We start from the raw sequence: 27741 nt of genomic DNA on the forward strand, positions 1-27741 counted from the left end.
TGAGCTGTGGGCTACTACACTCAGTAGTAGTGTGTCAGCCAGGCAGCAGCAGCAGCGAGGTTTTACAGTATGATTGTTGCACTTTGCTTGACACCCGCTCGCCGGCAATTCCCCGGACTGGAAGTGAGAACTGGCGCAAACCGTGTGACCCTGAACTTTCTGTTGTCCCCCTTCCCCACAGATGTCATCCACACTGTGGGCCCGGTGGCCAGAGGTCACGTGGGCCCTACGGAGACCAACGACCTCACCTCCTGCTACCAGAACTCCCTCAAGCTGCTGAAGGAGCACGGCTTGAGCACTGTGGTGAGTAGTGTGCGCCGCGCCGACCCATCTCTCTCTACCTCTCTCTCTCTCTCTCTCTCTCTCTCTCTCTCTCTCTCTCTCTCTCTCTCTCTCGCTCTCTCTCTCTCTGTTCTGTGCAGCTTCAAAGAAACGCATTGTATGCTGCAGTACATTTCTTCCCCTTCTGTGAGTTTAAGCCTTTAGTGAGTAAAAGCCGTTTGAAGGGAATTTTGAAATAGGTACGAGAACAAAAGGATCCTAGCATCTTTCGTTTTTAAGACGGAGTTCTGAGCCTTAATCTGCTTTATTTAAACAAAACCGACCGTGAGGAAAAACACAACAAAATATTGACGTTTCATCTTTGTCAAACGGAAGCTTTTCATGTCGACGACGTTTGGCTCGCGATTAAATGAAAGACGAGACTTTCACTTTGTGTGCGCCGCTCCATATTGAAGTCCCCCACTATAACTGCCTGTTTTTTTGGGCTTTATCATAGTTTGGTAAGTCACTTTGAGGGTAGAAAGTGTGACCTTCTTGAATTCTTTCAAGGCGGGTGACATGGATTTGTGATTTTCTATTTGTTCCCGCGTAAATAAATAAATGTAATTGTCTGGCTGAGGAGTCAATGAAAGTGCTTTCATTCTTGCACGCCTTGTGCGTGCGTGCGTCTGGGCGTGCGTGTTTGTGTGTCTGTCTGTGTGTGTGTGTGTGTTTGTGTGTGTGTGTGTGTGCTACAGCACCTCCTCAAAAAGACAATCTGCTTGAAGCAGGGGAAAGGCAGTAGGTTTGGTGAGTGTGGCTGAATCCCATGAGGGCCTGGCGAGGAGACAGTGCCCACACACTCCACAGCTGGCAGCAGCAGATCATTCAAACTATCCCGTGCCTCCAGCCTGTTCTGGTCTACATGTTCCAGTCTGCTCTCCATGACTTATGGATTTGCCCTACCCGCAGAGGGTAAACAAATCAGTATCACACCAAATAGCCACAAATCAGATTCCCACCGCCGACCAATAGCCCCGCAGCCTCATCAGAGGCCAATCGATGGAAGTACTTACCAGCAGCAAGAGAACGAAGAGATAGATCGAGGAACCAGTACGATTATAGATGATTGTGACCATTTTCTGTTCAGCTGAAGATTCACTGTGATTGCAAGACGCAGTGCAGGTAGCAATTAAATGGATCGTGAAAGCCCAAAATGACCGAAGTAGTCACAATAGATGTCTTGAAGTTGAATCAGGAACCCGGGGGAGTCTTCCTGCTTCTTTTTTTTATGACAGTTGCATCTACTAACCGATGACAGTGATGAACCAGAAGCATGACATTTCATTGGAATCTAATTTGCGTAATATAGCTGATGGTGTAAATGAGTCCAGGGCCGTGAGTCGGAGCTCAGAGGTCCACGTGAAGCGGTGGGTCTGGGGGAGGCTGTGGGCTTGCCTGGGGCTACCTGCGCAGAGGGAATGCCTACTCATCAGCATAGCCCCTCTCGGGGTCTCGGCTCGAGTAATAGCGCCCCCCCCCCCCCCCCCTCCTTTCTTTTTTTCCATCCGCAAAAACGTTCCAATCCTTGTTTTGTTTCGGGGCACATTCCGAAGATTTATTTAGTTTAAGCCTATCTCCTGATTTATTTATCCAATAATTCATATATTTATAAGAAACAGAGTTTGTGTTTTTGCTGGCAGCTGGGCGGGATCCTGTCTGATGTGTTTGTACAGCTGCTCTGTGTTGAGCGGGCCTTCAGTGGAAACAGTGGCGTTCTGTGATTGACTGGCCTCGCAGGATGAGTCCTGTCACTACATCATCTGAGCCCACAGTCTCCTTGCTTCAAGGACAACAACAGAAAAGGGCTTTTAACCAAGAAGAAAGAAGAAATGGCTGTTTTCTCTCTTCAAACAAGAACGCAACCTTGATTTAGTTTTATAGTCTGCTTTGCCTTGATACGGGCAGAAGAACAGAAGGTTGAACACTAACAGAGAGGCTTCAGGCCTTCTGCTCCAAAGGCTTTCTGGTCCAAAAACTCTTTGTTAAAAGACGGTGATCCCGCCTCTTGGTACAGAACACAATGATTGCAGGTTTTTTGGGTTAGCCGATCAGCGCTAAGCTCATTTTTGGACTCCTCTGAAAGGGTTTCGCTGTGAGAGAAACCAGAGAGGGAGAGCCCAGTGTGGACGGGCACCCCGCCAAGTGGGCGAACGGGGGGGGGGGGGGGGGGGCTGCGCCTGCGTTTGGGAATGCTAGACGGCTGGGTTCCCTAATGGGGATTCCAAGGCATTACAAAGGGATCGGAGTCAAAACAAAGCCGAAAGCACAAAATAAACGTGAGCACGAAAGATTAAAAAGAAGCAAGGCTCGGTAGTTAATCCCCGTTTCTTAGAGCTCAAAGCCGCCACGCTTTAGGCTATAAGAACCAGCGCGGCTACGACAAGTCATCACCTCAAGATCTCCTCGTCCCCGGAGCGTGTCGAGACAGGCCGTTTTTTTAAAAGGGAATAGCAGCACTGGGGTTCTTCGGGATGGTGGAGAAGCAGCTCCTATAGCTTTAGAGTGGCACCGCTTGTGTGAATGAACATTCACTTTGTATCCCCAGAAGTCACATCTCAGATAGAATGGCTTTTCCCTCCCGTAGCCTGTGTGATGTGATGTGATGTCGCGCTGATTTACACTTCCCCTGGGAGTAACGTTGGAGAAGATGTGGCATATGTGACGCTTAGAATGCCCAGGGCAATTCCTGGGAATATGAGTACAATTTATGGGTGTGTAGTTTCTAGTTTGTATTGGAAACAGCTCCTCGTCTGAGTCCACAAAGTCACTCTCCCAGGCTGTGCTAGTCTGTGCCAGTCTGTGCTATAGGGCAGCTCTAGATAGCGCATATCGGTGGCATCCAAACGAGACTCTTGTTTATTCTTTCTTATTTAGAGAGTTATTTTTCTTCATAATGTTCATAACAGTCTCAGGTTGGACTCTGGAGAATAGCATGAATAAATTCTGAATTGTATTCTGCTTTTTTTGAAATAGGCAATATACTCATTCAGAACAGTATGGATTTTATTTTCGCTTCAGAGTCATTGTAATAAAAAGATAGACCGCATTGCAATCAAAAAGTCATCACATCATCAAATTGTAGCGGAATCTTCTTTTTGATATGGAGGCTTATATAAACACACTCTTGTCAAGACGGCCGAGATGCAGATGTGTTGTTGATATAATGGCCCCGTGGCACATAGGGCACCACGCTGCACGGAGAAGCTGCAGGTCCAGACGCTTACAGCGGGATGGCCTTCGGATGAAAAATGGCGATCAAACCTGAGCCAAGAAACCTGCCGTTTAACCCCCCACTCTGAAGCTGAGAGCTATCTGGAACAGGCCGCGCCGTAACACCCTCGCTCTGTCTCCGTCTTCTGGATGAATCTCAGATGGTCGGATCGGATGGCAGCTCCTCCACTCATCCGGTGCTGCAGAGTCTGGACTGTGTGCAGGCAGCGCTTATGGAGCAGTGTTTATATATCATCTGACTGCACCATATGCTTGGAAGTGTGTGTGTGTGTGTGTGTGTGTGTGTGTGTGTGTGTGTGTGTGTGTGTGTGTGTGTGTGTGTGTGTGTGCGTGCGTGCGTGCGTGTCTGTGTACAGCTGCATCTATACAGTATATGATGTGTGTGTGCACATCTGTGTGTACGCACATCTGTGGAAGGTATACTGTCTTTTCTTTTTTCTTCTGATTTTCCTCCCCTGCTGTTCCCGGTCGTTGCTCCACCTCCCTCTGCCGATCTGCGCAGAGCCGTAGGGCTAGCACATGCCTCCTCCAGAAACATATGCAGACGCCAGCCGCTTCTTTTCACCTGACAGCCAAGTGTTTCACCAGCAGGACGTAGTAGCGGCGTGGGAGGATCTAGCTATATCGAGTGATCCCCCCCCCCCCCCAGTTCCCCTCCCCCCGCAGAACAGGCGCCCTGACCGACTAGAAGAGAGCGCTAGGACTAGGACACATTCCCTCCACCGGCTTCCCACCCGCACACATGGCCAATTGTGTCTTGAGGGAATGTACCACTACCGGGAATTGAACCCGCGGGTCTCCGCGGTGGTCGGTGAGATGCCCCCTGTGGAATGATACTGTTGTATGTCTTTCTATCAGTGACACTCTCTGCTTTTATTCTCTCAGCCCAGAGGACTCTCAGTCTCTCCAGGGACGGTTCTTTCCTATTTTCTTCCTCCACTGCGGCTGAGAAGAGACCACACTGTCACAGCTCCCTGGACTCTGACTGACCACCACAGCTCCCTGGACTCTGACTGACCACCACAGCTCCCCCCTGGCCAGGCCGCGCGCGCGGCCGGGCTCTGCAGCATCACACACAGGGGAGCTGTGGGCGCTGCTGTGTAGCCCCGTGAGCAGAGAGCCGCAGCAGCACACTGTTCGACAGCCCCCTCCCTCTTCCTCCTCTGCCCAGCGCGTGTGCACACCGCGCCATGTATCTCCAAGGAAGGAAATATACAGCTCGGAATATCGGCTTTCTGGCGGATTGAGTCGGGAGATGAATTGTGATAATAACAGCGCCTCGCCCGGTCGATGGGAGCGAAGACGCTCCGGCAGGCCTATCAATATTTGCCTGGGCCAAGACACATTAAATAGGTCTCATCATGGTCGCTCTGATATATGGGCCATGCCGTGTTATTATGGTCCATTTGGAAACAGCTGGGCATGTTGGGGAAACTCACTATTCAGCAGCAGCAGCAGCAGCAGCACACGCAGGACGGAATTGGCTGGTGAAATGAAAAGGAAAGATTCCCAGTGCGATGCTGCTGTTGATGAGTTAAAGCTCTGCCCAGGGGGAGAGAGAGAGAGAGAGGCAGATTGGAATCTTGACTGTAGAAGCGGCTTGAACGGACTCATTTCAACCACTGGCTGAGACCTGCCATTCAATCTGCTGAGTGAGAGAAGAACTGCTTAGATCCAACACTCGCTTCTCGCCGCTTGGCGATGGATTCTTCACCTGTGTGTGCGTGTGTGTGTGTGTGCGCACGTGTGTGCGTGTGTGTGTGTGTGTGTGTGTGTGTAAGTGTGTGTGTAAGTGATGCATGGCTGTGTACGCGTGCACTATGTATAAACGTGGAGAGCTCCGGGGGGCCTCCTCCTCTCTGAGGAGCTGAGGACGGCATCATGGCGTCCAGGACGTGGAACAGAGGAGACGGTTTAATGCGGGTCCCTCGTCTCGGTTAGTCACGGCCGGCTGCTCGGATTGGTCCCTGGAAGCGAAGCGAGCGTGGCGTCTTGTCTGTCTGTCAGTCAGGCAGACGCAGACAGACACACGGACTGTACGGAGGGGGGGGACGGGGGGACGCCACCATCTGGAAGCCATTCAGCCTTGGACCATGTTTCATTTCAGAGAGCATATTAAACACCCCCTTTTGACTGTGACCTTTCCGAATAAAAGAATAAGCATGTTTACCCCAAATATCATTATCGTCTCATTCATAATAGCCTCCCTTTTGCCATTTCAGAGCATTGATGTGCGTTATTAAATTAACCGGCTTTGTTTTTGAAGTGGCTGGTTCTTCAGACTGTTTGGGGAGCGCATTACGTTGAGACGAGAAATAACGAGCGTTTCTCAGTCTCGAGGGGTATGCGGCCGTGTTTAAGACACAGTACAAGCGAGGGAGTTTTCCTCCTTGACTAATGATCTTGTGGGGAAACCGAGCCTCCATTTTTTTTTTCTGATTTGACCACGACACGCCACATTTTGATGCTTTCCCAACGCATCTGTCACAAAGTTATTTCGGCGGCGGCGTGCGGCGGGCCGGCAGCTGTCAGCGTCGGACAGTGACGGGGTCTCTCACACTGCATTTAGTGGTCTCCTCTCTCTTGACTCCCCAGCCGCCCTGCTGGTGTTTTGTAGCCATAACACGCTGGCTTCGAGGAGATCCAGCAGGGAAAACCACAAATTGCCCGTTGAGGGGGGAAAAAAATGCCCGAAAGCCAAGTGGATTGGAGATGAATGGTGTAGAATGATAGGATTAGCCACCCTCCTATGTGGGCACATTCGAAGGCTGCTAGCCTAGCGTTAGCCTCCCATTCATTTTTCTTCCCAAAAAGCATTCCCACAAAACGGTGTCAGATAGTGTCGCACTCACTCCAGTATGGACACCCAGCTTTTTGGAGATGACAACTTGATAGCCCCGACTAGATAATCTGTTGACCTGTTTAACATGACAGGGACAGCCAAGTACAAATAAACTTGTCGAAATGGGACAAGGGAGCGTGTCCCCCGTGGCATTGTGGGGTAGAAAATACACCTGGGGGGGGGGGGACGGTTGACAAGCTGACACTCTGACCCCCGCGGGACATCTTAAATTCTGTTATGGCTGCCCTGCTCTCCACAGCACTTCCTCCGTCTTAAGGAACCGCGTGCCAAATATAGAACTTTTCTCATTCCTCCTTTATTTAGTGGAGGTCATTTGAGAATCTGTTTTTTTTACGGCTGTATTTAAGTGTACTGTAGGGTCTTCGTCATTATTTATGTTTCTAAATGCTACTGTGTAAAACTTAACGACTTTGTCCTCCCACCCTATTCCATTTTCGCTGTGCCGTCTCTCCCCCCCCAAGTGATTAATTAATTTTCATTTATGCACTGAACAGATCGCGAGCAAACTTTTCCTCTCTCTTCTCCCCCCCGTTTTCTCTCCCTCCTCTCTCGTAAATTATTGTCCTGGAGTGCAAGCGACTCCGCGTTTAATTATATAATGGCGGAGAGAAGTATAAAGGCTTTATTGTGCACACACTTGGCTTCTGATCACAGCCAAGTAAACTGAGCCATTAATTGGGGATAGGAGAATGAGAGGTTTACTGCTGATCTGATTACACACGGAAGGCGGTTGGGCTCTGTGTGGGTGTGCGTGTCACCCAGGATACCCAGGCTCTTCATACTTGGAGTTCCTCCACAGTGACAGCATCCAATCTGATTTTCCTCAAGGTAATATCATCTGCTGAACTTCATTGGCAGATTCCATATGCTGCAGACGAGCACAGAAGCCAAATGCTGTGAAAATACTGGAGGATGTTCAAAGTATTTCTGCATCGATGCAATTTCACATGAACGTCTTTGTTTTTCCTCTTGAACATCTGCTCCGTATATATTTTGGTTCACACCTAAAGGTGTGGCACATTGGCAACAATAACACGCATCCTAATGCACTTCTGATTGCCAACACAATTTACACAAATGTAGCATTTGTGTTCTTTAAAGGTCCTATCCGTAAGTTCTAACTATTACTGACACCGGTGGCCGTTAGAGTAACTGCAGGCAGCGTGTGAACGAGCTGGCGCCCAAGCTATTGGCCATTGTGGATGTCCAAAGTCCAGGGCAAGTGTGTGTCTTCAGCTCCAGACACACCGGGAGAACTAGAAAGGACTACGGGCAACTGGAGGCTGCAACCAGCACACCGATGAAGTTTGACCAAATAGGGAGAAACCATTTGAGTTGGGGACTGGGGGTGGCTGCGTCTAAAACAAAGACGAAACACAATGCAAACTAATGCAAAAGAAAAAACTTTATATGTCCTCCCCCTCCGATCTCAAAATAAAATACCTTGCCCTCCCCAGTACTCAAAATAAAATGAAGATTCCCCCCCAACCCCACCCTACCCCACCTAAAGATCGGACAGTCCCTTACCATCTGGACATTGTTCTCTAGTGCTTGGTTGTGTTGTTCTTTGTACCAAGATGCCAGCGGTAAAGACATTGATATTATTCATAGTGTTCACCCAGTTGTATTTTTAGGTAAAGATGAGTCTAGCTGTAATGAGAAAATAAATAATCTGATCCTCCACCATATGTGCTCCAGTGGAGCTCGGTAGGGTATCATCCCCCCATCAGCATTCTCTGCATGTATGTGATTATAAGCAGGCCTCTCACTGGCCAGGCAGCCAGTGCCCCAGTTCCACACACAGTTACCTGCATGTGGCGCAAAAGGTTAATTAGACTGAAGATTTAAAAAGGTCACTCCGCCATTTAAATGAGTCGTCGTTATTTGTCTGATCTGAAACGCGGGCAACACCCGTGCCAATTAGCTCCACTTAACGCGGCTAGCGGTTGCGGTGGTCTTCCATCCAGCCCCAAGTTTAATGACCATCGGAGCCCCAATTACCCCAGCCAGCGCCCCCGGGTTTAGAGGGAGGCCACACCTCCAGGAAAGAGGGAGGAGCTCCGGGCCTGGAGGCGAGGAGGAGACGTCACCTTCCCTTGACATTTCATCACTCCGGGGGAATAATGCAGATCTTTGGTTTATGCGCGGGTGAAATATTAGGATATGTAAAATGTGACATTTCCACACACCTCAAGAGGGGTAATCACGGTTGATGGGGGGGATCGAAGAAGTCATTTCTCAGAGTGTCTGAGTGGGCTGATGTGAACAGGCCCGGCGTCTTCCTTGATTACAAGCGCAGGGGAGCCCGGCTATCATCAGCCAGACTAAAAGGCTGCGTGCTACAAAGGCTACTCCAACCTAGACCTTCTCCCAGCAGGGAAATGGCAGCAGTTCAGCTCCAGATGAATATGCTCTGATAATAATAAAACTCTTCAAATAAGTTAAGTGCTAAAGAGCTATCAAGGTAGCGTGCGACTGGGCTGGCTTCACTTGATCTCCCCCCCCCCCCCCCCTGCTACAGTACCGTAGCGGGGCTGTGAGGAGCTCTTTGGCGACGGCCTTCTGAATTTCTATGCGGCTCATATTCCCCGACCGTGGTGCCGTCTGAGAATAGAAGACACGCCTCCTGCAGGAAACGGAGGCGACTGTCAGAGGAAGTTGTTGATTAAACAGATGTCTCTCACGTACGCCCGTCACGAGACGACGACGACGACGCCAACGCCACAATGAACATGCATTAATTAAACATACCTGAAGAATGTGGGCAATATCGGAGAACAAAAGGCGTATCTGTCTATCTGTCTCTGTTGCGTCACAATGGGAATGGGGTCTGCGCTGAGCGAAACCCTCTCCTTTCTTTACCGCGTGAGCGCTCCCTCAGGCTCGACATCTTAGACAGAGAAGACAGAGAAGGAGGACTGGAAGAAAGCCCGCGCATCTACCTAGAGAACCGGCGCTTTGTTAGCGGCAATTAGTTGTGATTAGCTGCTTCACATTCAGATAAGTTGCTCCGTTAACCGCGTATGAGTCATGAATTCACAACAATACGCATTTTCAAAGTAATGTGTCAGCCCGCCCGCCCGAGGGAGGCGATACTGTTGAATCATTCTTTGTTTACAACAACAAGAGAAACACTCACGTAGGAATAGTACACAGGACGGTGACATCTTGTTTGCTTTGATCAAGGTTTTTCTTTCAGGATTTTTCTCCCCAATTGTACTTAGCCAATTCCCCCTGCTGTCCCGGGTTGTTTGCTCCACCCCCTCTCTGCTGATCTGGGGGGAGTTGTATACTAGCTAGCACCTGCTTCCTCTGATACATGTGCAGTCGCCAGGCGCTTCTTTTCAACTGAGAGCGAGGAGTTTCACGGGCAGGACGTAGCGCATGGGGGATCACGCTACCCTCCCAGCCCCCAACCCCCCACCCCCGAACAAGCTCCCCGACCGACCAGAGGAGGCACTAGTGCAGCGACCACGACTCACACCGCACCAACTTCCCATCTGCAGACACGCGGCCCAATTGTGTCTGTAGGAACATCTGACCAAGCCGGAAGTATACCGCTGCCGGGAATTGAACCTGCGTGTCTCCGCGGTGACATCTTGTTTTCTTTGAAGCCTCCTCAGCCAAAACCAACACATGCCAAAACCTGAACAAGAATAGCCGAGTTGCTCGCCTCGCTCGCACCTCGACGTGTGTTTCTTCCCCAGTAGGCCTCCATCTGCTGGAGTCTGCAACATCTGTGGTGCCATCAAACATGTCCTCCACCACCTGATAAACGCGTCGCCTCCGATCTAAGCAGCTGAGCAGCACCCCCGGTGGACATGAAACCCGGTTGTCAGCAGCGCCCGGGCCTCTGTCATCTCTCTCGCCAATCTCGCAGATATCCTAACAGATTGCCGTTCCGCGGCGGCGGCGGGGGAGGACTTTGGCGGTGGTGAGTTCCTGTTTACACCATTATGGTTAATTAACAGGCGGAATCAGTCCCTGTATACGTGTGCGCGCGCGTCAACGACAGAGCTGTCACACGCACGGCCATCTCATCGTTGACGCGCCAGTGTCCCCAAGGTAAACGCCAACGTGCCGGCTCCCATGTGTTCGCTCATCATCCTCGCGGTCCCCTTTGAGTCCCTGCCAGCAGGCGGCGCTGTCCAAACGGGGAACACAAAGGGATATAACGAGGAAAACCCCCTTCTATCCGCTAATGCGATGTAACGGCGCATCCAGGATCTTTCCCTTTTGTCTTTTGACACGCACGGGCGACGTTTTCAATTTAACAGCTCTCACAGATGGATATTTTAATTATTATTGAATGAATAGTAATGAGAGCGCCGAATCTGTGCGTTCCTCTTAATGCACTTAATTAAAGTTACAAAGCATGACGTTTAACATGACTCTGCATCAAGAGAGTCAGCTGCTTCACCAGTTATGGATTGGGAGAGAAGCCCTCATCACGATGGAGCCAGCTAGTCCTCGTGACCGTGTGATGAATCAGTGATAATCAGGTTAGTAAGTAGCTTCCTCCACAGGTGTGGAGGCCTACTTTGCTCCTGTGCAGAATCTCTCTCGTTGTTCCAGCGTTTAAATGTGTGTCCTTTATGAAGCCAGGTGCTGCACCCACCCACCCACCCACCCGCACGGCGCTCGACCTTGCCAATGCCCATGTCCATGAAACTGGAATTTCCTGGTCTATCACAGGGGTTCCATTTCAACAGGCTTGCACCCAATTAGCCTTCAATCATGGCCCCCCTTGTCTTACAGATGTGTTTTGGGCGAACCTACAAGGTCTCTCTGCCGCGCTTTTGAACACACGGGGGACGTTCCTGCTCACTCTCCGGCTGTACGCATGGAATGTTTTCAAGGCAAGGAATCGGACGGCATCCCAGATTGAAATGGATTGGGTTCCAGTGCCGCGCCCCCAAATGAGTATTTATTTCCTTATTTATATCGGTGGTTCTCAAAGTGGGGTCCGGGGGAACCCCACCCCGGGGCATCCTTGAGGAGGGTGCCAGGGACTCGTCAGCAAAAAGGGGAATGAAGTTACTTTCACTATAACTCCATCCATAACTAACACAGTGACAGAATGTATGGCTATTTTGGGTGTTACAGTATACACTTTCTGTAATAAAACAAAATCTTCTCAAATGGGGGTCTGTGGTCTAATTTGTGTCAGTTTAGGGTTCCTCGAAGTGAAAAAGTTTGACTTTACTTACTTACTTAGGCCTTAGTGTTCCCTGAGGAACATAGGCCAACATCGACGAAAGCTCTCCATCCTCTCCGGTCCTGTGCCCTTTCGCTCAAGCTGTTGCCATGACTTCAGCCTTCATCTCCTGCTGGGTTCTGTGCTTGTTCTCCAGGTTGTCCAGTTTGAGAGCCACTGATTTATAAATGACGATTTCTCGCCTGCTTCACACTGAGCAAAGTGGGCGATGCCACGGACGCCGCCGAAAGTAGCAGATAGCAGCACGTCTGTCTGTGTCTAATGAACACCTTCAGACACACAGATGAGTTTTCTGTCAAGCTGCTAAAGGGCTTGCTGACTCTTACAGCGCCTCCAACGTTGCTTCTTCTCTGCATATGTTATTATGAGTTTATGCACAGCACACTGGCAGGAAGGAAGGAAGGGGGGAGGGTGGGAGCAGAGAGATCAGCTCTTTATTACATTCCCCTACGCATTGCTCAAGATATCAAATGCTACCCGTTTTTAATAACAGGCAGGTAATTACAGCCTCTTCTTGCCTTTTTTTTTTTTTGGGTTGAAAAAGTGATTTATCCGAGCGACCGTGTGCGCAACACAGGCAGGGTGGATGATATACAGAGCTGGTGAAATCTTTGGCTCCAGACTTTTCTATTTGCTTGGTGTTGACTGATGAGAGGATGAATTAATAAGAAGAGCTATCGCGCTGCCAGGAGGAAGAAAGACCCCTCTTTGTTCACGTATGTCCGCCTCTGTGAGAAGAGGAGGTGAAGTTTTTGTTCGGTAATATCGCCGTAAATTGCTTTTAATCTCGTTACACGGACTTTATCTTGTAACTGGCATTTATCTCGTCGCTGGCATTTCTGTCCCCGTACACCTCGCTCTTTGTTGCTCCGCCGTGCCATTTTGTGTCAAAATGTACTTTATCCTTTCTTTGCTTATTTTGCCTCGGGCACAAAGTTGTCACTTGAAACCTGATGTCATCCGACGGGCTGTAGTGCTCTTCTCTGCTCTGAGATGATAAGTATTTCACTTAGTTATTCTCCTGATTTTTCATAGCAGGCCTTTCCCTCCCCCCCAACTCTAAATATACTGAGCACAATTCCTCCCTGTGTTTTGTTTGTGCAGTCATTCCTGGGTGTGTTATCAAAGGGAATGCAATAGGGAGAAAGACTTGACAGGAATTGCGAGCCTTGGGAATGTCAGTAGCTCTTTTTGTCCTTCAAAAACACACAACTGCGCTCGTCTAAATATATATATAATATATATATATATATATATATATATATATATATATATATATATAAAACAGAAATGAATATTTATAATAGTCCCCCCATCCACGTGAGCCATTATGTCTAATCAGCGTGCTTCGGTCTGAAGACTTGACAGCAAACTGTTGTGTTGATGTCGACCAAATAGATCAGCCCCTCATTCATCATGAATATTTATGAGAACGCCGGTGCACCAATGACACTCATTACAAAACCCTGTAGCCCTAAGTTCTATCCACAACGACACACAGCGTACAAGTATTGGCCCCCCTCGTCAGCTCGGTGTTATCAAAGCCGTCGCAGTCTTCCCTCAGGCTCAGGTGAGTGATTGTGTGCGTTTGGGCAGACAGACACGCCGTGTTTACGCCTCTCCTCCTACATCATTCTTTAATCACAGCGCTATTACCCCTACACATACCGCCGGTTTAGTGCCATTACTACCCTACACATACCACTGGTTTGGTGCCCGTTATTATCTACCAAGGTCACAGCTAACGAGGCCGGACGCACTATAGGCTCTGGCCCCCCGGAGCTGATTGACTCACAGTTTCAAAGCAGGCGTATACTCACTCAGCGATTCAAGAGGCAACGCCACACCTTGAACACGTTTATGAGCAGATATATTAGCTCTCCCACAGCCGTCACTGCAGGAGTGTCTCGCTTTAGATTGCCAGAGAGGTGTGGAATACTTATTTCTGCCCTGGCAAAATGTTTGATCTCTTTTATTGGCAATGACAGTTGTGTTTATTTACCAAGATGGAAGGAATGCATTCAGCTGCTATTTTGTCTGTGGGAAAACTCACAGCCCGGCATTTATTGCGGCTCCTGCACTTAACATTCACCTGGATGATCTGCCCGTGTCCGAGAGAGATGTCATCTGATTCTTCTTGACATATATATTAATATATATTGCAAGAGATTTAATTTGTGATGGAGACAGCGTTTAGCCCGGTGCCTCGTCTTGAACGTGCTCCCAGTCCTTGAGTTACACCCCCGGCCTCCATCTTCTCCCCTGTTCCAAGTTAATTAAAAATGATAGGACATACTGGCGTTAAATCATCTTGAAGTAGGCATATAGTCATCATTTCCTGGTGCAATTTAGCAGGTTAAACATTTCTTGCATTGCAAGACCGATGACCTTGATATCGTAAATGTCACACTCGTCTTCTACACGAGTGATCCACCGGCACCTGACGGAGCCATAGAACACATTTCAATTTAAATCGGCGGCTGCCTACTACAGCCTACGTCCACCTTCTCATTCCACATCGAGATGAATCCTCCAAAAGCCACAGATTTAGCCAGCGTGCCACATGAATGCTGAATGAGGTGGAACACCGCCTGCTGGGTGAAGATCCCGTTTCACGGTGAGACAGCGAGGAATGCCAGGTAACTCAAGATCTCTCTTAGCTTCTCGTCTGATGTCACGGCCGTAACCCTTAGCAACCACAACGATATGCATGGTGCACCTTACCAGCAGGGTCAGGAGAGCAAAGAGCATGAGAACTTGGAACAAAATAATTCCCCCTCGCCTTCCCCTTAGACAGTTTTGTTGTGAGAGACAGGAAAAGACATGGCGAGGGAGGGGGATGACATGTGACCCGGGATGTCACGGTCACATGGTGTTCCCCTTAAACCGCTGAGCCACCAGGAGGACGCCCACATTTTTAGATTGTTGTTGTAGAATGCCTAAAGCAAATGATTCTAAAGCATTTATTTTATATGTTATCTCGTGTTACCTCCGGCTTGGTCGGGCGTCCATACAGGCACAATTGGCCACATCTGTGGGTGGGAAGCCGGATTAAGGGTATGTGTCCTGGTCGCTGCACTATAGTGCCTCCTCTGGTCGGGCGGTCGAGGGGGCACCTGTTCGGGGGCAGGAAAACTGGGGGGAATAGCATGATCTTCCCACGCGCAACATCCTGCTGGTGAAATTCCTCGCTGTCAGGTGAAAAAAAAGTGACTCCACATGTATTGGAGGAAGCATGTACTAGTCTACAACTCTCCCCCGATCAGCAGAGGGGGTGGAGCAACAGCTGGGACAGCAGGGGGAATTGGCCAAGTACAATAGAGAGGCAAAGTGACCGCCTACTTCCTGCTTCAGCACTGTACCAGAGATTTTCATCCGCCATTTATTTTCCCATAGACATTTCGTAAAATGCTTATAAAAATAGTTGTACTTGTTCAAACCAAAGGGTTCACATATATCTAGAATCGGGAGCGACCATAGCACTTTTCACTCGGACCAAAACGTTAAAAAAAATGCGGATTTAAAGGGATTGCAGATTTTTTTGATGTCGTTTTTTAAAGTTTTGCTCTGAGTGAAATGTTCTATGGTCTCTCCCGATTCGAAATATAGCCGAACCGTTTGGTTTGACAAAATAAAAATAAAAATAATAAGCATTTTACGAAATGTCTATGGGATAATAAATGGCGGATGAAAATCTCTGGTACAGTGCTGAAGCAGGAAGTAGGGGGTCACTTTGCCTCTCTATTGGGGAGAAAACAGGGGGAAGGGGCGTGTCGGAGAGACAAACTTACATCATTAGCATGTCACGCCTGTGGTGCTTGAGTGTGTGTGTGTGTGTGTGTGTGTGTGTGTGTGTGTAGCATTGAGCCGCGTGGGTGGATGCTGGGTGGTGGTATGCGCTTTTCTCCGGTTAGCTTTTAGATCTGGAGAGTATTGGGCCCGTGGGAGCAGTGCCAGAGGACACCAATCAATCTGGATATTGAAGGAGCACTTCATCTGATAATTCCCCCTTACAGGAAGTCTTGTTTTCTATCTGGACTCTCAGCACAAACAAAGTCATCGAGCAATTAAAAGAACACGCACACTATTCCCCATCCACTGATGCGGTGAAGCTCTATTATGAAATTGAAGTGAAATGGTTTGAGATAAGTACACGCATCATATCAGTTTGGCTTCATCATAGCCTCTAGATTTATAATGAGAGGAATAATTGGCCCCCCTACCTGCGTGTAGCCCTGTAAGGGCCCTTGGCCTCTGCAGAGGCTGCTGGGTCATATAGAGAAACGTGTACGCGTTGGCATAGGGCCTCATCGAGCTTAACGATGATCAGTTACACGATGCACCCTTGGCCAAGCTTAATTATGAGCCACAGTAAATATGCTTCTGCCTGTGGTTTACAAGTTTACCACCTTATTTATAAAGGCACCTCATAGAGAAACTCACTGGAGGCTGCCATCTTGCTCAGACGAGCAATGAAGTCAGACAATTAAGAAATGTCTGTCAGCCATGACAAAATTGTTTTGGTTACATTATTTCATTACTTACTGGAGCAGAATTTGTGTTAATAATAATAACAATAAAATCCCTTACCCCCATGATGCGGTACGGGACTTTTTCAATTACAAAAACACATGCTGCATTTGGTGGAAAAGAAAATGATTTGCCAGTTTTAGCAACTAATTAATGTTTTTTTTTTATCAATATTCATGATGAACTCCACATTTATAAAACTGTAATAAGCTGGATTATCCTCTGGCCATTTGTGAAGAATTCATCAATGTAATTCAGATGAAACGAGCAACTCCAGTCTCTGACCAAGTAGCATACTGGATTTAAAGCAACGGTTCGCAACGTGGGGGCCGGGGCCCGCCTTGAGGGGGTTCCAGGGGGTCTCCAGCAAATTGATGATGTTAAACTTCAGTATTATTTCATTTACCTTAAAATGAACACAATTAGACAATGTACGGTAGAAGAATGTTGGCAAGACTGTTTTGATCATAGTTTCTCTGTTATCTGTGTATCTACAATACAGATAGAGTAGTCTTGGAATTCTGGACAAAATCATACCTAAAATATTTTCAGATTTGGGTCAGAGAGAAGAAATCTCATCAAATGGGGGTCAATGGCTGTAATATGGACTAAATTAGGGGGTCTTGGATATGAAAAGGTTTGAGATTCACTGATTTAGAGACCATAGATACACTTAGATTAGATTTTAGATTTCGATTTAGCCTAGATTGAAAAGCAAAATCTCAGTCCAGAGACTCAGAGGCGTACAGCGCATGGCAGCTTCAGTTTCGAACAGCACTTCCTGTAGGCTGCGTGGGAGATGGAGCGTGCTGGATGGACGGTGTCATAATTCACGGGAGCCACCTGGTGATTCCCCCCAGTCACCTTCCTGTTTCCTCTCAGCCAGCTGCTCCCTGCACTCCCAATCAATCAGCTGTGCCAGGGCTGCTGCAATTCAGCCTGACCTTGAGTGGCATGTCCCCTCCTCTCCTCTCCTCTCCTCTCCTCTCCTCTCCTCCGTTTGGGACGCTGGTGGGCTTCGCTCGCCTCCTCATCCCTCCTCATTTAGAGACGCACCTGTGCTCAGAGCCAGATATGCCCGCTCCCCGGCCGCCGCCTGCTCTGGGATTTGACTGCATTTGAGGAAATGCTCCCATCCACACGGCCAATCACCGGCTGGGCTCGGCAAGATGGCAGCTCCCACTGTGAGTAACACTTTCATCGTACGTATGTGCAACAGAAGGCAGAGGCATCAAGGCGTCCACTGTTTTTTGTTTATCATCCTCCCCCCGCGGGTGGTAGCCCACCTTGTCTGTCTGTAAAAGTATAATGAACTCACGAAGTCCTCAATTTCCCTCAGCTTTTTGCTGAGTGTGTTTTTCTTCTCTCGGTTTACAGTAAGGTCAAACACAAAGATGTAAAGATATCAGTTAGTTAGATATTGGCTTGATCTTTTATGATCCATTTAATTATTCTACACGTACAGTAGATGCAAGTACTGTATATAGAGCAATCTGTTATGGACGTATCATTTGTATTCAGGGCCCCAGACTCCGTGCGAGTCTGTGTTTTGCTGTTTTTGTTGGACGCCACACTGTGGGTGGAGACGTTCTGCACGGTCGGGCGGAGAGGCACACACACGTCGTCTGGACCTGGACCTGGGCCCGGGTGCTGCCGGGGCGACTGGCCCCTCTCATGGCCCCGTTGCGACAGCGCTGTCTCGGCGTGAAGGTGACCCCTCTCCACCGGATCCTCCACACCCTCTGCCCAGCTTGCCTGTCAGGTCCTACAGGCGACATGGTCTATTAAGCAGCTTAATGATGACCACCGCCTGCACGGACTCCCACAATAGACCCCCGCACCGCTCCTCCTCCACAGCGTATCGGCGCCGTACGTTTGCGACGCCGTACGTACGGTACAGTGTGTGTGTGGACCGCGTTTCCTGTCTCCCTTCCTGTCCTTGTACCGTTGGTACTGTACACCGGGGCTGGAGCTAACTCCTTCCCAGCCTGCGCCTGTAGAGAGATTCCGATTAGGCCTGGATGGATGGTGGAATAAAGCTCGTTTGGGATTTGGAGGTGGATATTTTCAAGAGGCAATCCTTCAGAAGGCTTTTACACTCAATAAATCCACTAACACGGCGATGTTTCAAAACACTGCTTTTACAGCCCCCGTGCTTTATATCCAGAGCCAGCACTGCTGCTGCTGCTGTGACAATGACAGGAGGACTCAGAGATGGCGACCAGCCTCGGGGAGCACTCCGGCTGTACCAACACTTCCACCTCTGTTGATCCCTCGTAGCCTGTGTGCCTAGCATGAAGAGAGGAACTTCTCTCCAAGGTGGGAGGACGAGGAAGGCAGGTGCATCATCTTCTCTCCCCTGGAGGCCAGCGAGAGGAGGAGATCATGGGGTTCAGATGGTGTGCTGCTGTGCTGGGGAGTGTGGGGACAGGGGGATCAGAAGGGGTCTCCTAAGGCGTCCGCACAGCAGCCCGTCCCGTCGTAATTACGTTCATGCAGTCTTTACATCTGGCAACCACTGGGACGCTGTGTCCCCCTGACTCCCAAACAGGGCCGACTATAGGAGCAAGCAGGGTCCACGGAATATACGGCTGCTTTACTCAATCACTACCAGTGTTGGGGGTAACTCATTACAAAAGTAACATATTACATGTAATACATATAGTAACTCAGTAACGTATTACATATAGGATTTCAGTAATATTATACCAGTTACTTTGTCAAGTAACTCAACAAATTGAGTTACATTTTTTAGAATCAAAGCATATATTTAAAAAAGATAAAATCATTTCTAAAGGAAAATAAATTACATTTAGAATTTTGGATTGTTTTTACACTGACTTCAAGGCGGTTGAAAAGATTTTTCGGGATGGTTCCGGGGCGGCGATGTCATTCTGCTGCTGCTGCTGCTGTTTTGGTAAAAGTAATGCAAAAGTAGTGTAATAAGTAATGAGTTACTCTACACGGACAGTAATATTGTAAAGTAACTTATTACTTTCAAATGAAAGTAACTAGTAATATGTTATAATATAATATATAATATATAATATGTTATAATATTGATAGTATATTACATTTTGAAAGTAACTTGCCCAACAACACTGATCACTACAGAATGTGATTAGTGTGATTTTGTTTTATTTAGTCAGCTGATATAATTCATAGTGATTTCTCGTACAGTCATGCTTTGTATGCTTAGCTCATCAAAGAACGGAGCACAAAAACCCTGTATACACACATCGTTATTATGAAGAGAAAGAGATACAAAGACCCTTTGTTTTTGCCCTAGGTGTGAATATCATTAGCTCTGCCATGAAGTGCGCGCTAAACGCGGGGAGGAGGCGCGCCCAGCCCTCACCCACGAGACAATAAAACACATATGGAAATGAGCCGACAGCATGACTAATAGCGAGCACTTTGAACCACGCGCCCATCTCAGCCAAAACGCCTGTTCTCTCAAACTGAGCCATTACACGCTTATCAAGGAGCGCGCTTCTCCTCTTTGATCTGTCTTTTAAGTGTTGAGGTCCCCCCCCCCCCCCCCCCACACACACCCTAAAAAAAAGAGAGACAACAGACACCTTGGAGGAGGCGATGCCTCGCACACACGCTGTACTGTGTTCTGCCCAAAACCCGGATAAAAAAACGGAGACAAAGCAAAGCTGTCAGTCTCCGTGTCCCTCCAGGTCCGTAATCCCTCCTCTCCTGAGTTTGGGGCCTGCCACACCATCGGGCAGCGGAGCTCAGATCAAAGTGTGGTGGGAGAGAGAATGGCCCACAGGCCCGCAGAGAGAGACGGGAGCGTTGACCTCCTCAGAGCTTTCTCTGTCCTTGGAACCAAAGTCCTTCTAAAAGGACTATAGGCCTTGGTTCATTATGAACACTGATTCTGTGGGCTGTGCGTCGCTCCTAGATTGAGCTTCACGGTGGTTGGAGCAGAGAACGCTTTGTGGACGTTCTCCGAGGCTACACGACGTCGTGTCTTAAGAGCGGCTATTGTATGAAGACGATTTTGTTGACTTTGTTGCGTTCGCAACGTTTCAAAAAGGCAGAGGGCCGGAAACGCTCATCACTTCTGTATGTATTTATATTCATGTCCATGCTAGTGAAATCCCTATTACTTAAAGTGTACCCGACCTGTATATAAATTGAAAAATAGTGTTTGCTCATGGTAATACGACACAGGCCGCGACCTCTCATCCCGCTACCGTTAATTAGTGTTGCTTGCTATTACCTCTGGGTGAGCTCAGATTTATGGCTTGATGTTGCGTCGGAGCTTTAAAGTGAAAGCACTCTGCTGGGGCCCCGGTCTGCCCACGGACAGCATGGATAAATAGGCTTTCATATAGGGGTTATAGTGATGCATATATATACAGTAGCGCTATAGAGCTCCAGTATAGCTGCCTTAGGAGCATGAATCATATTGCAACCTGCCTAGATTTGATCAAGTAAGTGGTATCACACACAAGGCTTATGTGGCATGTCCAAAGTCCGGCCCGGGTGGCCAATTCCGGCCCGTGGACGGATTTTAATTGGCCCCGGGCTTGTCTATCAAAATATACTATTATGTGGCCCTCCACACGGTATTGGTTAATCAAGCAAGTTCAATTAGCATTTTCTTCCGTTCACCTAACGATGACAGCACTATCATACCGTTTGTAGACGAGCACCACATAGGAACAGCACAGGCAGAACTCATGTTTTCAGATGTAAACAAATTCCTTTGAGTACAATTTTGTTGTATGTGATTTTTTTAATAACCCATATGATGTGAGAAGCAACTGGCCCCCCAGGTATTGAGTTTAATACATGATCTAATCTGGCCCCCATTCAAAAAAGTTTGGACACCCCTGAGTGTTGGGCACGTTACTGACAATGATTAATTATTTACAGTTACTAGTTACTTCTCTCAAAAGGTAATTGAATTACTTTGACCAATTACTGCATATACAAGTAATTAGTTACCAGGGAAAATAACTTTTATGCACACATAGCTCACTACTATAATAAGGTGAGGGGTTCCACGGTGCTCAACTTGGCGCACGGATCGGTGCTCGGCTCGGCGCACGTCTCAATTGCTCAACTGCACAGCGAGCACACACGCTAGAAATGAGCACTTTCTAGTATTATATTATAGCTATATTATTTTCGTGTTGCTGTGGCATCAGTGTGGGACAAGACAACTGTCAGATTTTAGTAGTGTGTGCGTCCTGGTGGCTCACCTGGTAGCACGCATACCACGGAGGCTCAGTCCTTTGCACGGCCGACGTGGGTTCGAATCCCACCCGAGGTCCTTTGCCGCATGTCATCCCCTCTCTCTCTCCCCACCTTTCCTGTCTGCCTACTGTCCTATCCAATAAAGACGAAAATGCCCCAAAAAAGAAGAATAAAAAAAACAATTGTAGTGTAACTGTAGTCAGTAGGTAGTGTTGTACAGTAAGTAAACTTCACTCCCTGAGACTTCGAGATGCTCTAGTGACAGACAGCAGAGCTCATAGCCTCCTTGCTGCGGGGGACCACACAACGCCAGTTACAACTGTACCCATTATCATGATGAAAAGGAAGTAGTGGAGCAATAAAACAGTGGGTTTTGGGACGGGTCACGGCAAACACAATCCTGGGAAAAGACTGTTATTGTCCCGGATATTAACACTCGTGTCTGGGACTTGCAGGTTCTTGGTCGCGCTATGGTGTGATTCTTAGAGATGAGCGTCAGCTCGCTCTCTGTGGTTCAATCAACGCCGTTTGGCTTCGGTGCTGACTTGACAGTTCATTTGTAGACATGCAACAACACAAGGACAATACTTGAAAATAAAACTCTGTTAGGAGAGAGGAGGACTTGACGGACCCTCCGTCTCTGCTCACCTAAATGAACGAGTAAGGAGTCCATTTAAATTTCAGCAATTGTAATGGTGTCTTTTAATTTGAAAAGGTTATTAGTTACATTACTAGTTACCACCAAAAGTAGGCTAGTGGAATTACAATAATGCACATAAGTAAATACATTTTGATATTTTGAATAGGATCATGTCATAATGTTGTTTATTGTACTTTCCACCCCAATAGCACTTTTATTGCTACTGTATACAAAATAGAGTTATTACTGGACTGGACTTGAAGTCACTGAAAGATAATCTATAGAATGACTCAAAGCTTAGTTTTTTGTTTGTTGTCGTTTTAATTCAGCCTTTTGGGCTGCTTTCATAAGCGAAATTGATTTCTCACACTACAACATAATTATGCCCATATTAATTTGATACTTGGAGGCAGAGGAGTGGAAGCTTTTTTGTGGTTTGACGTGATGCAGGTGCATTCATTCGTATCTGCTCTCACACAAAGACTGTGACACGTTGACGTCGGCCTCTTATTGAAGCTTTATAATTAGAACTGGGATTTTGCTTTGTTGTATTTCCAGCTGACATAAAAGAAAAAAAAAAGTCAAGAAACTATTTATATTTTTAATTGCTTTGGGTGTGCTAGCAAACTAGCTGTAGCTTCCCATTGATTTTGTTGTCATCGTCTGACATGTGTTCATCGTTTAAATGATCCGTTTCTGTTTTCCAAAGCCCTGCAGTTTTTGTTGTTGTTGTTCTTTTTACATTTAAATTAAGCACTAGTCTTTTGATATACTAGGGGTGAGGTGCACTTATAGTAGTCGTCTAGCTATCAATTATGCAATTATCTTCAAAAAATAGAATGATATTCATGTAGAAACAGATGGCTCAGAGCATCTCTCCACGGTGTCATCAACCTGACCCTTTGACAGCTCCCATATAAAGGAAAGCACACGTGCTCCAATCAGGTGTCAGACTCACACACCACATCTGCACACACTCAACGTTACGGCAAACGGGCCCAGGCAATACAAGCGGGTGATGATGCAACTAATTAACAAAATACCGAGCTATTGATAAAGAATTATGATTCCACTAATACATGCTTGTTTATTATGTTAATCTATGTGTGTGTTCATGCGTGTCCTGTATCATCTGTCTCGCTATATCCGTCTGTCTGCCTGCCTGTCTGTCTCTATTTGTTGTATCTGCTGTTTCTATTTGTTTTTTTTCCTAAATAGCTACAGGGGAATTGTTTGTCTTCCGCTGAACGTCTCATCTTTACACTGTCACTTGGAAATGCTCTCCCTCGCAGTATATGGGTGACACAGTTTTGCTGAGAAGATATGACTGTGCCATCGCGCCGCGCGGCGCAATAAGTCAACCTTCAAAAGGCTGTGTCCAATTGAAACAGAGGGAATGGCCTGGGGGCTGCAGAGAGGCCAGGTCCGTTGGGAGTTTGGGCATTCGTATCCAGAGCTCCTCGTGCCGCTGAGGACTATCCTCCAATGACGGCCCCTCCTCTGGCTCTGTCCTGGCTTGATCAGTGTGGGGGCTGAGGCTAAGAATAGCCAGTGGATGCGCTTCAGCCACACTCCAGTCCAGTCCAGTCCAGCCACCCCGCTGACCAGGTGTTAATGCCCTTCTCCCCCTGCGCTACCTTGTCCCACTGACTCCTCGCTGACCTCCTGCCAGAACGCCTCCCTTTCTGGCACAGGGCCAAAACAACCCGGGTGCTTCTTCTTCTTACTATAGCGCCACGGCGATAAACTTTTGATACGACAAATGATGCGACGCCACAAAGTAAAAATGCCTATTATTTAGATCATCAATCATCCGTCTACTCTTAATTGGATTTTGCTGTTGCTTGAGAGTAATCCTTTACGTCAATGTTTTCCATCAGGTGTTTATTTCTCATCGGCGAGGATCCTCATTGTGAAGCCTAAATCCTGCCGTTAAGAAACACTTCTAACGTCAAGGAAGGAGTCACGAGTATTTTGAGAAATACTTCTACTATAAATACGTATATTATTATATTAATTATACAATATTATTTTGAGAAATGTTTATATTGAAGCGGTTGGGGAAGGACCTCTATTTCCAGGGCTTCCAGTGGCAGTGTCATTACCATGCAATTTGAATATGGTTCATTTTTTCTTGTCTCGCGTTAGCCCCTACCACAAAGACGAGGGCCGTGCAGCCAGTCCCTTGTCTTCATACAGTATGCATGCTACATGCTACTCCATCACCTCATGAGTCAGAGTGGGGTTTTTGGCTTTGAAGCCTCTTTGATATGATGCGTTTGAAATCTTGAAGGACGCTCTTGAAAGCAGAAGCTGTTTAATTAGTTGCCTTACATTAGGAGAAGGGTACCATTGGATGACTTTCACGGTGCAAGACGAGAGACCCCCGTTCTTCCTTTCTCTGATTAAATATGCGGTTGAAGTTGATTTATAAGACGGGAAAATGAAAGTCATGTCAGCAGCAATGCGTTAAAAGGTTCATCTAATTATTATTTTACTGTTCGTTTAGATCAACCGCTAGGGAATAGTCTCCTCTTTCGGTACAGTGCATAATCATGAATGACGGTATGTTTTGGGATAACTGATAATCCTAACATCTCCGCCTCCTCCTATCATATACCGCAAATCTCTACTGACGACGGGGAATATTTTAGAATGTACATCTACTGTAGGTTTGACCTTCTGTAGAAAAGCTGTGTTGGGGTTAGCTGACATGTTTGCGCCATCCTCTCATCAGCATTTCAGAGACTCTCTCGCTTTGAGAAATCTTATCAAACAGCAGGTTGATAGTTTCAGACAGAATCCTCTCATTTTGTACTTTGATCATTTTGCCCCATTCCCACCTCCACCGGTAATGTGGAGGTGGGCATGCAAAAAGCATTCTAATGCTACACATCTTGTGCATCTCCTAAACACTCATTGGCTGTAATCACAGCTTTTAAACGCCCACAGGCAGATTTGAATGATGTCCTCCACAGACCCTCCCCCCCCCCCCTTCCTCTATTTTCTGCCTCCCCCCCCTTTCTTTACACTGCCACCTCAGGGGTGGAATGAGAATGACTCCTTCAGTTTATAATGTCATGGCTCTCGTGATAAATACAATAAAACATTTCATAATACCATTATAACCGTGTCACGGTAAAGATCGTAATCAATGTAAAGTTCAAGGCTTTAAAGGGAGCTGACGACACACGTTGAGACGTTTTATGAAGATTCTCGATCACATAGCGAATAGCGATGCTGCGGCTGCGGCTGCCCCGCCTCCATTACCGCGGCTGTCAGTCTGATGGCCTCTCCTGTCCAGAACCATTCACATCAGCACAATAGCCTTAATGCCATCCAGCACAAGAGCACTAATCAATAGGTTACACTTACAAAACAGAACATATCTGACAGGAAGTACGCCTGCGGCTGTACGGAGGAAGTGCTGCAGCGGAATAATAGATTCGGGAATGCATTCGGTTAACGAATGTACTTCCTGTTCCTCGCCGTTTCTTTTGAATGTTGTCAATCATGTGGAGGTCGCGTAGCGGTCAGCCGGTCGCTCTCTGCCTCTCTCTTCCTCAGTGGTCAGTGATGTAATATCGCCCGAGCGAGAGCCCTCATACATAAATATGAGCTGACTCCCGGGTGACGGCGCACCCCCTCGCTTCACGGTGGTATCATTTTTATGCGTCTCTCGCATGCTCCCTCTTTAATAGTGAGAGATGTCAATGGCGGACCTCTGTGGGAAATCACAATCATATGGATGAAAAAGAGAACGGTGGCGCAGTCGGTAGCGCTGTCGCCTCACAGCTAGAAGGTCCTGAGTTCGATTCTCGCCTGGGATGCTGTGGGCGCTGGAGTTGTGACCCCCCCCATATCTTCAGTGCCTACTGCCCAGGTGGGCTATCTCGTCGAAAAGGGCCTTTCTGTGTGGAGTTTGCATGTTCTCCCCGTGCTCCCCAGGGGGTTCCTCCGTACATAACCCCCCACTAAAAACATGCAGAAGATCGTCATCCGACCAGTGACGACAACATCTGAAGTTGGTCCCCGGGCGCTGGAAAGAAAAAGCGACCACTGCTCCTGGCCTGCCCCCCTGGAGGAAAGGACAAGCCTGGATGGGTCAAATGCAGAGGACATATTTCACCGGCCACCGTCAGCATGAGTGTGTGTTGTGGCCGCATGCATGTGTTGAAGTGTTCGTGTGATAATAAAGACGGGCTTGTCCGTCTGAAATCGTGTTAAAAAAAATCGAGAACCGTTTCCTGTCCTGCAGGGCATCATATTGGTGGAGAATAGACACCTTTATTTTATTTTTATTTATTTTTTTGGTGGCATTTGCCTTTATTGATAGGATAGTATGTGCTAGACAGCGACAGGACAGCAGGGAAAGAGAGAGGGGAGTACACGCAGCAAAGGGCCGCAGGTCGGACCCAAACCCGGGTCGGCTGCATGAATGTACTATGCCTCAATGGTACCAGGACGTCCTGACATCTTTAATTCTTCCAGGCACTGTACTGTATGTACTGTATGTTGTGTCCTGTGTGTTGTGACCTGTATGTTGTATTTCACTTTCTAACTTGTAGAAAGTTGCTTGTGTAAGTCGTCACCTAACAGCCCTGCCCTATCCACACACTGCCCCCACCGACACCTGGTCTCTGCCCATTCATCTCACCCCCGACATACTAACACTGACTGACGGACACATGGCGGCCTACCTTTCGATTCCCCACAATGGCGCTTTAACACGCCGTTAAGCACACGCCCGGATAGCTGCGCGGAGATGGTGACTACACTACACCACCTCCCCCCCCTCGCCATCAAACCCAATGCTCTCACCATATGATGGAGATGAGTTGCTCTGCGCACGCTCCATTTGGCCATCAGAGCATCTCACACAGGCTCTGTGTCAGTGGAGGCTGTGTGCAGAGGGGACAGGATATCATCAGCGCGGTGGAATTGAGTGCGAGATGAAGGCAATCACAGCAGCGCACCCTGAGCTTCCGTTGGCAGAAAGAGTTCATTAAGTCCGTTTCCATTCCCAGCTGACCAACACATCCCGGACCTCAAGTCTTTGAGTAATTATTCAAGCTTCAGGGCAGATGTGCTTTCAGAAATAAGGAGAAATAACAGCGTTAGCCGGTGGTGTGTGTTTTTGCCGTAACACTATACAAAAAAGACAAAACGTTGACCCTGCTAATTAGAAAAGGTGTCCTTGTGATTTAATAATTATGATGTACTTACCATGCTTTCAGGGGGTCACTAATACACAGGGCCAGAGAGCGCAATACCACTTGCAGTTAATGAGGTTGGGCCTCTTCTTAACGAATGCTCGTTTTTATTTTGTATGCAGCGCTTTGGGAAATGTGGTTATAGCCTATTTTATCATCCGTTATGACCCTTTGCAGACCTTGCATCTACTACATTCATCTGGGTAATATTTATTTTACTTAGCCTCTGTTTTATACAAGACAGTCACATTAAACTCAATGTAAAAACACAAAGGATAACAAATCTATCTATCCATCCTATCTATCTATCCATCCTATCTATCTATCTATCTATCTATCTATCTATCTATCTATCTATCTATCTATCTATCTATCTATTGATAAAAGTTTTACCATGATCTATGCAATTGTGTACATTCCCAAAGTCTCAGTCTCAGTCAAGAGCCCTTGTCATCACTTCCGGCTTGGGGGATTGAAGTCTCCAGGGAGACCCGGTCGAAGCCCC

The 27741-nt window shown here is 47.6% G+C and overlaps 1 protein-coding gene across 1 annotated transcript in view; it reads left to right on the forward strand.

Moving 5' to 3' along the window:
- macrod2 (mono-ADP ribosylhydrolase 2) overlaps positions 1-27741 on the forward strand; it is a 591249-nt gene that overhangs the window by 407871 nt on the left and 155637 nt on the right. The window contains exon 6 of the mRNA XM_083657986.1: positions 182-303. Within this exon, the coding sequence (XP_083514112.1) occupies positions 182-303 (122 nt within the window). The remainder of the gene's footprint in view (positions 1-181; positions 304-27741) is intronic.

The sequence above is a fragment of the Poromitra crassiceps genome, assembly GCF_964638095.1.
Source record: "Poromitra crassiceps genome assembly, chromosome: 22".
In the NCBI taxonomy this organism is placed as follows: domain Eukaryota; kingdom Metazoa; phylum Chordata; class Actinopteri; order Beryciformes; family Melamphaidae; genus Poromitra; species Poromitra crassiceps.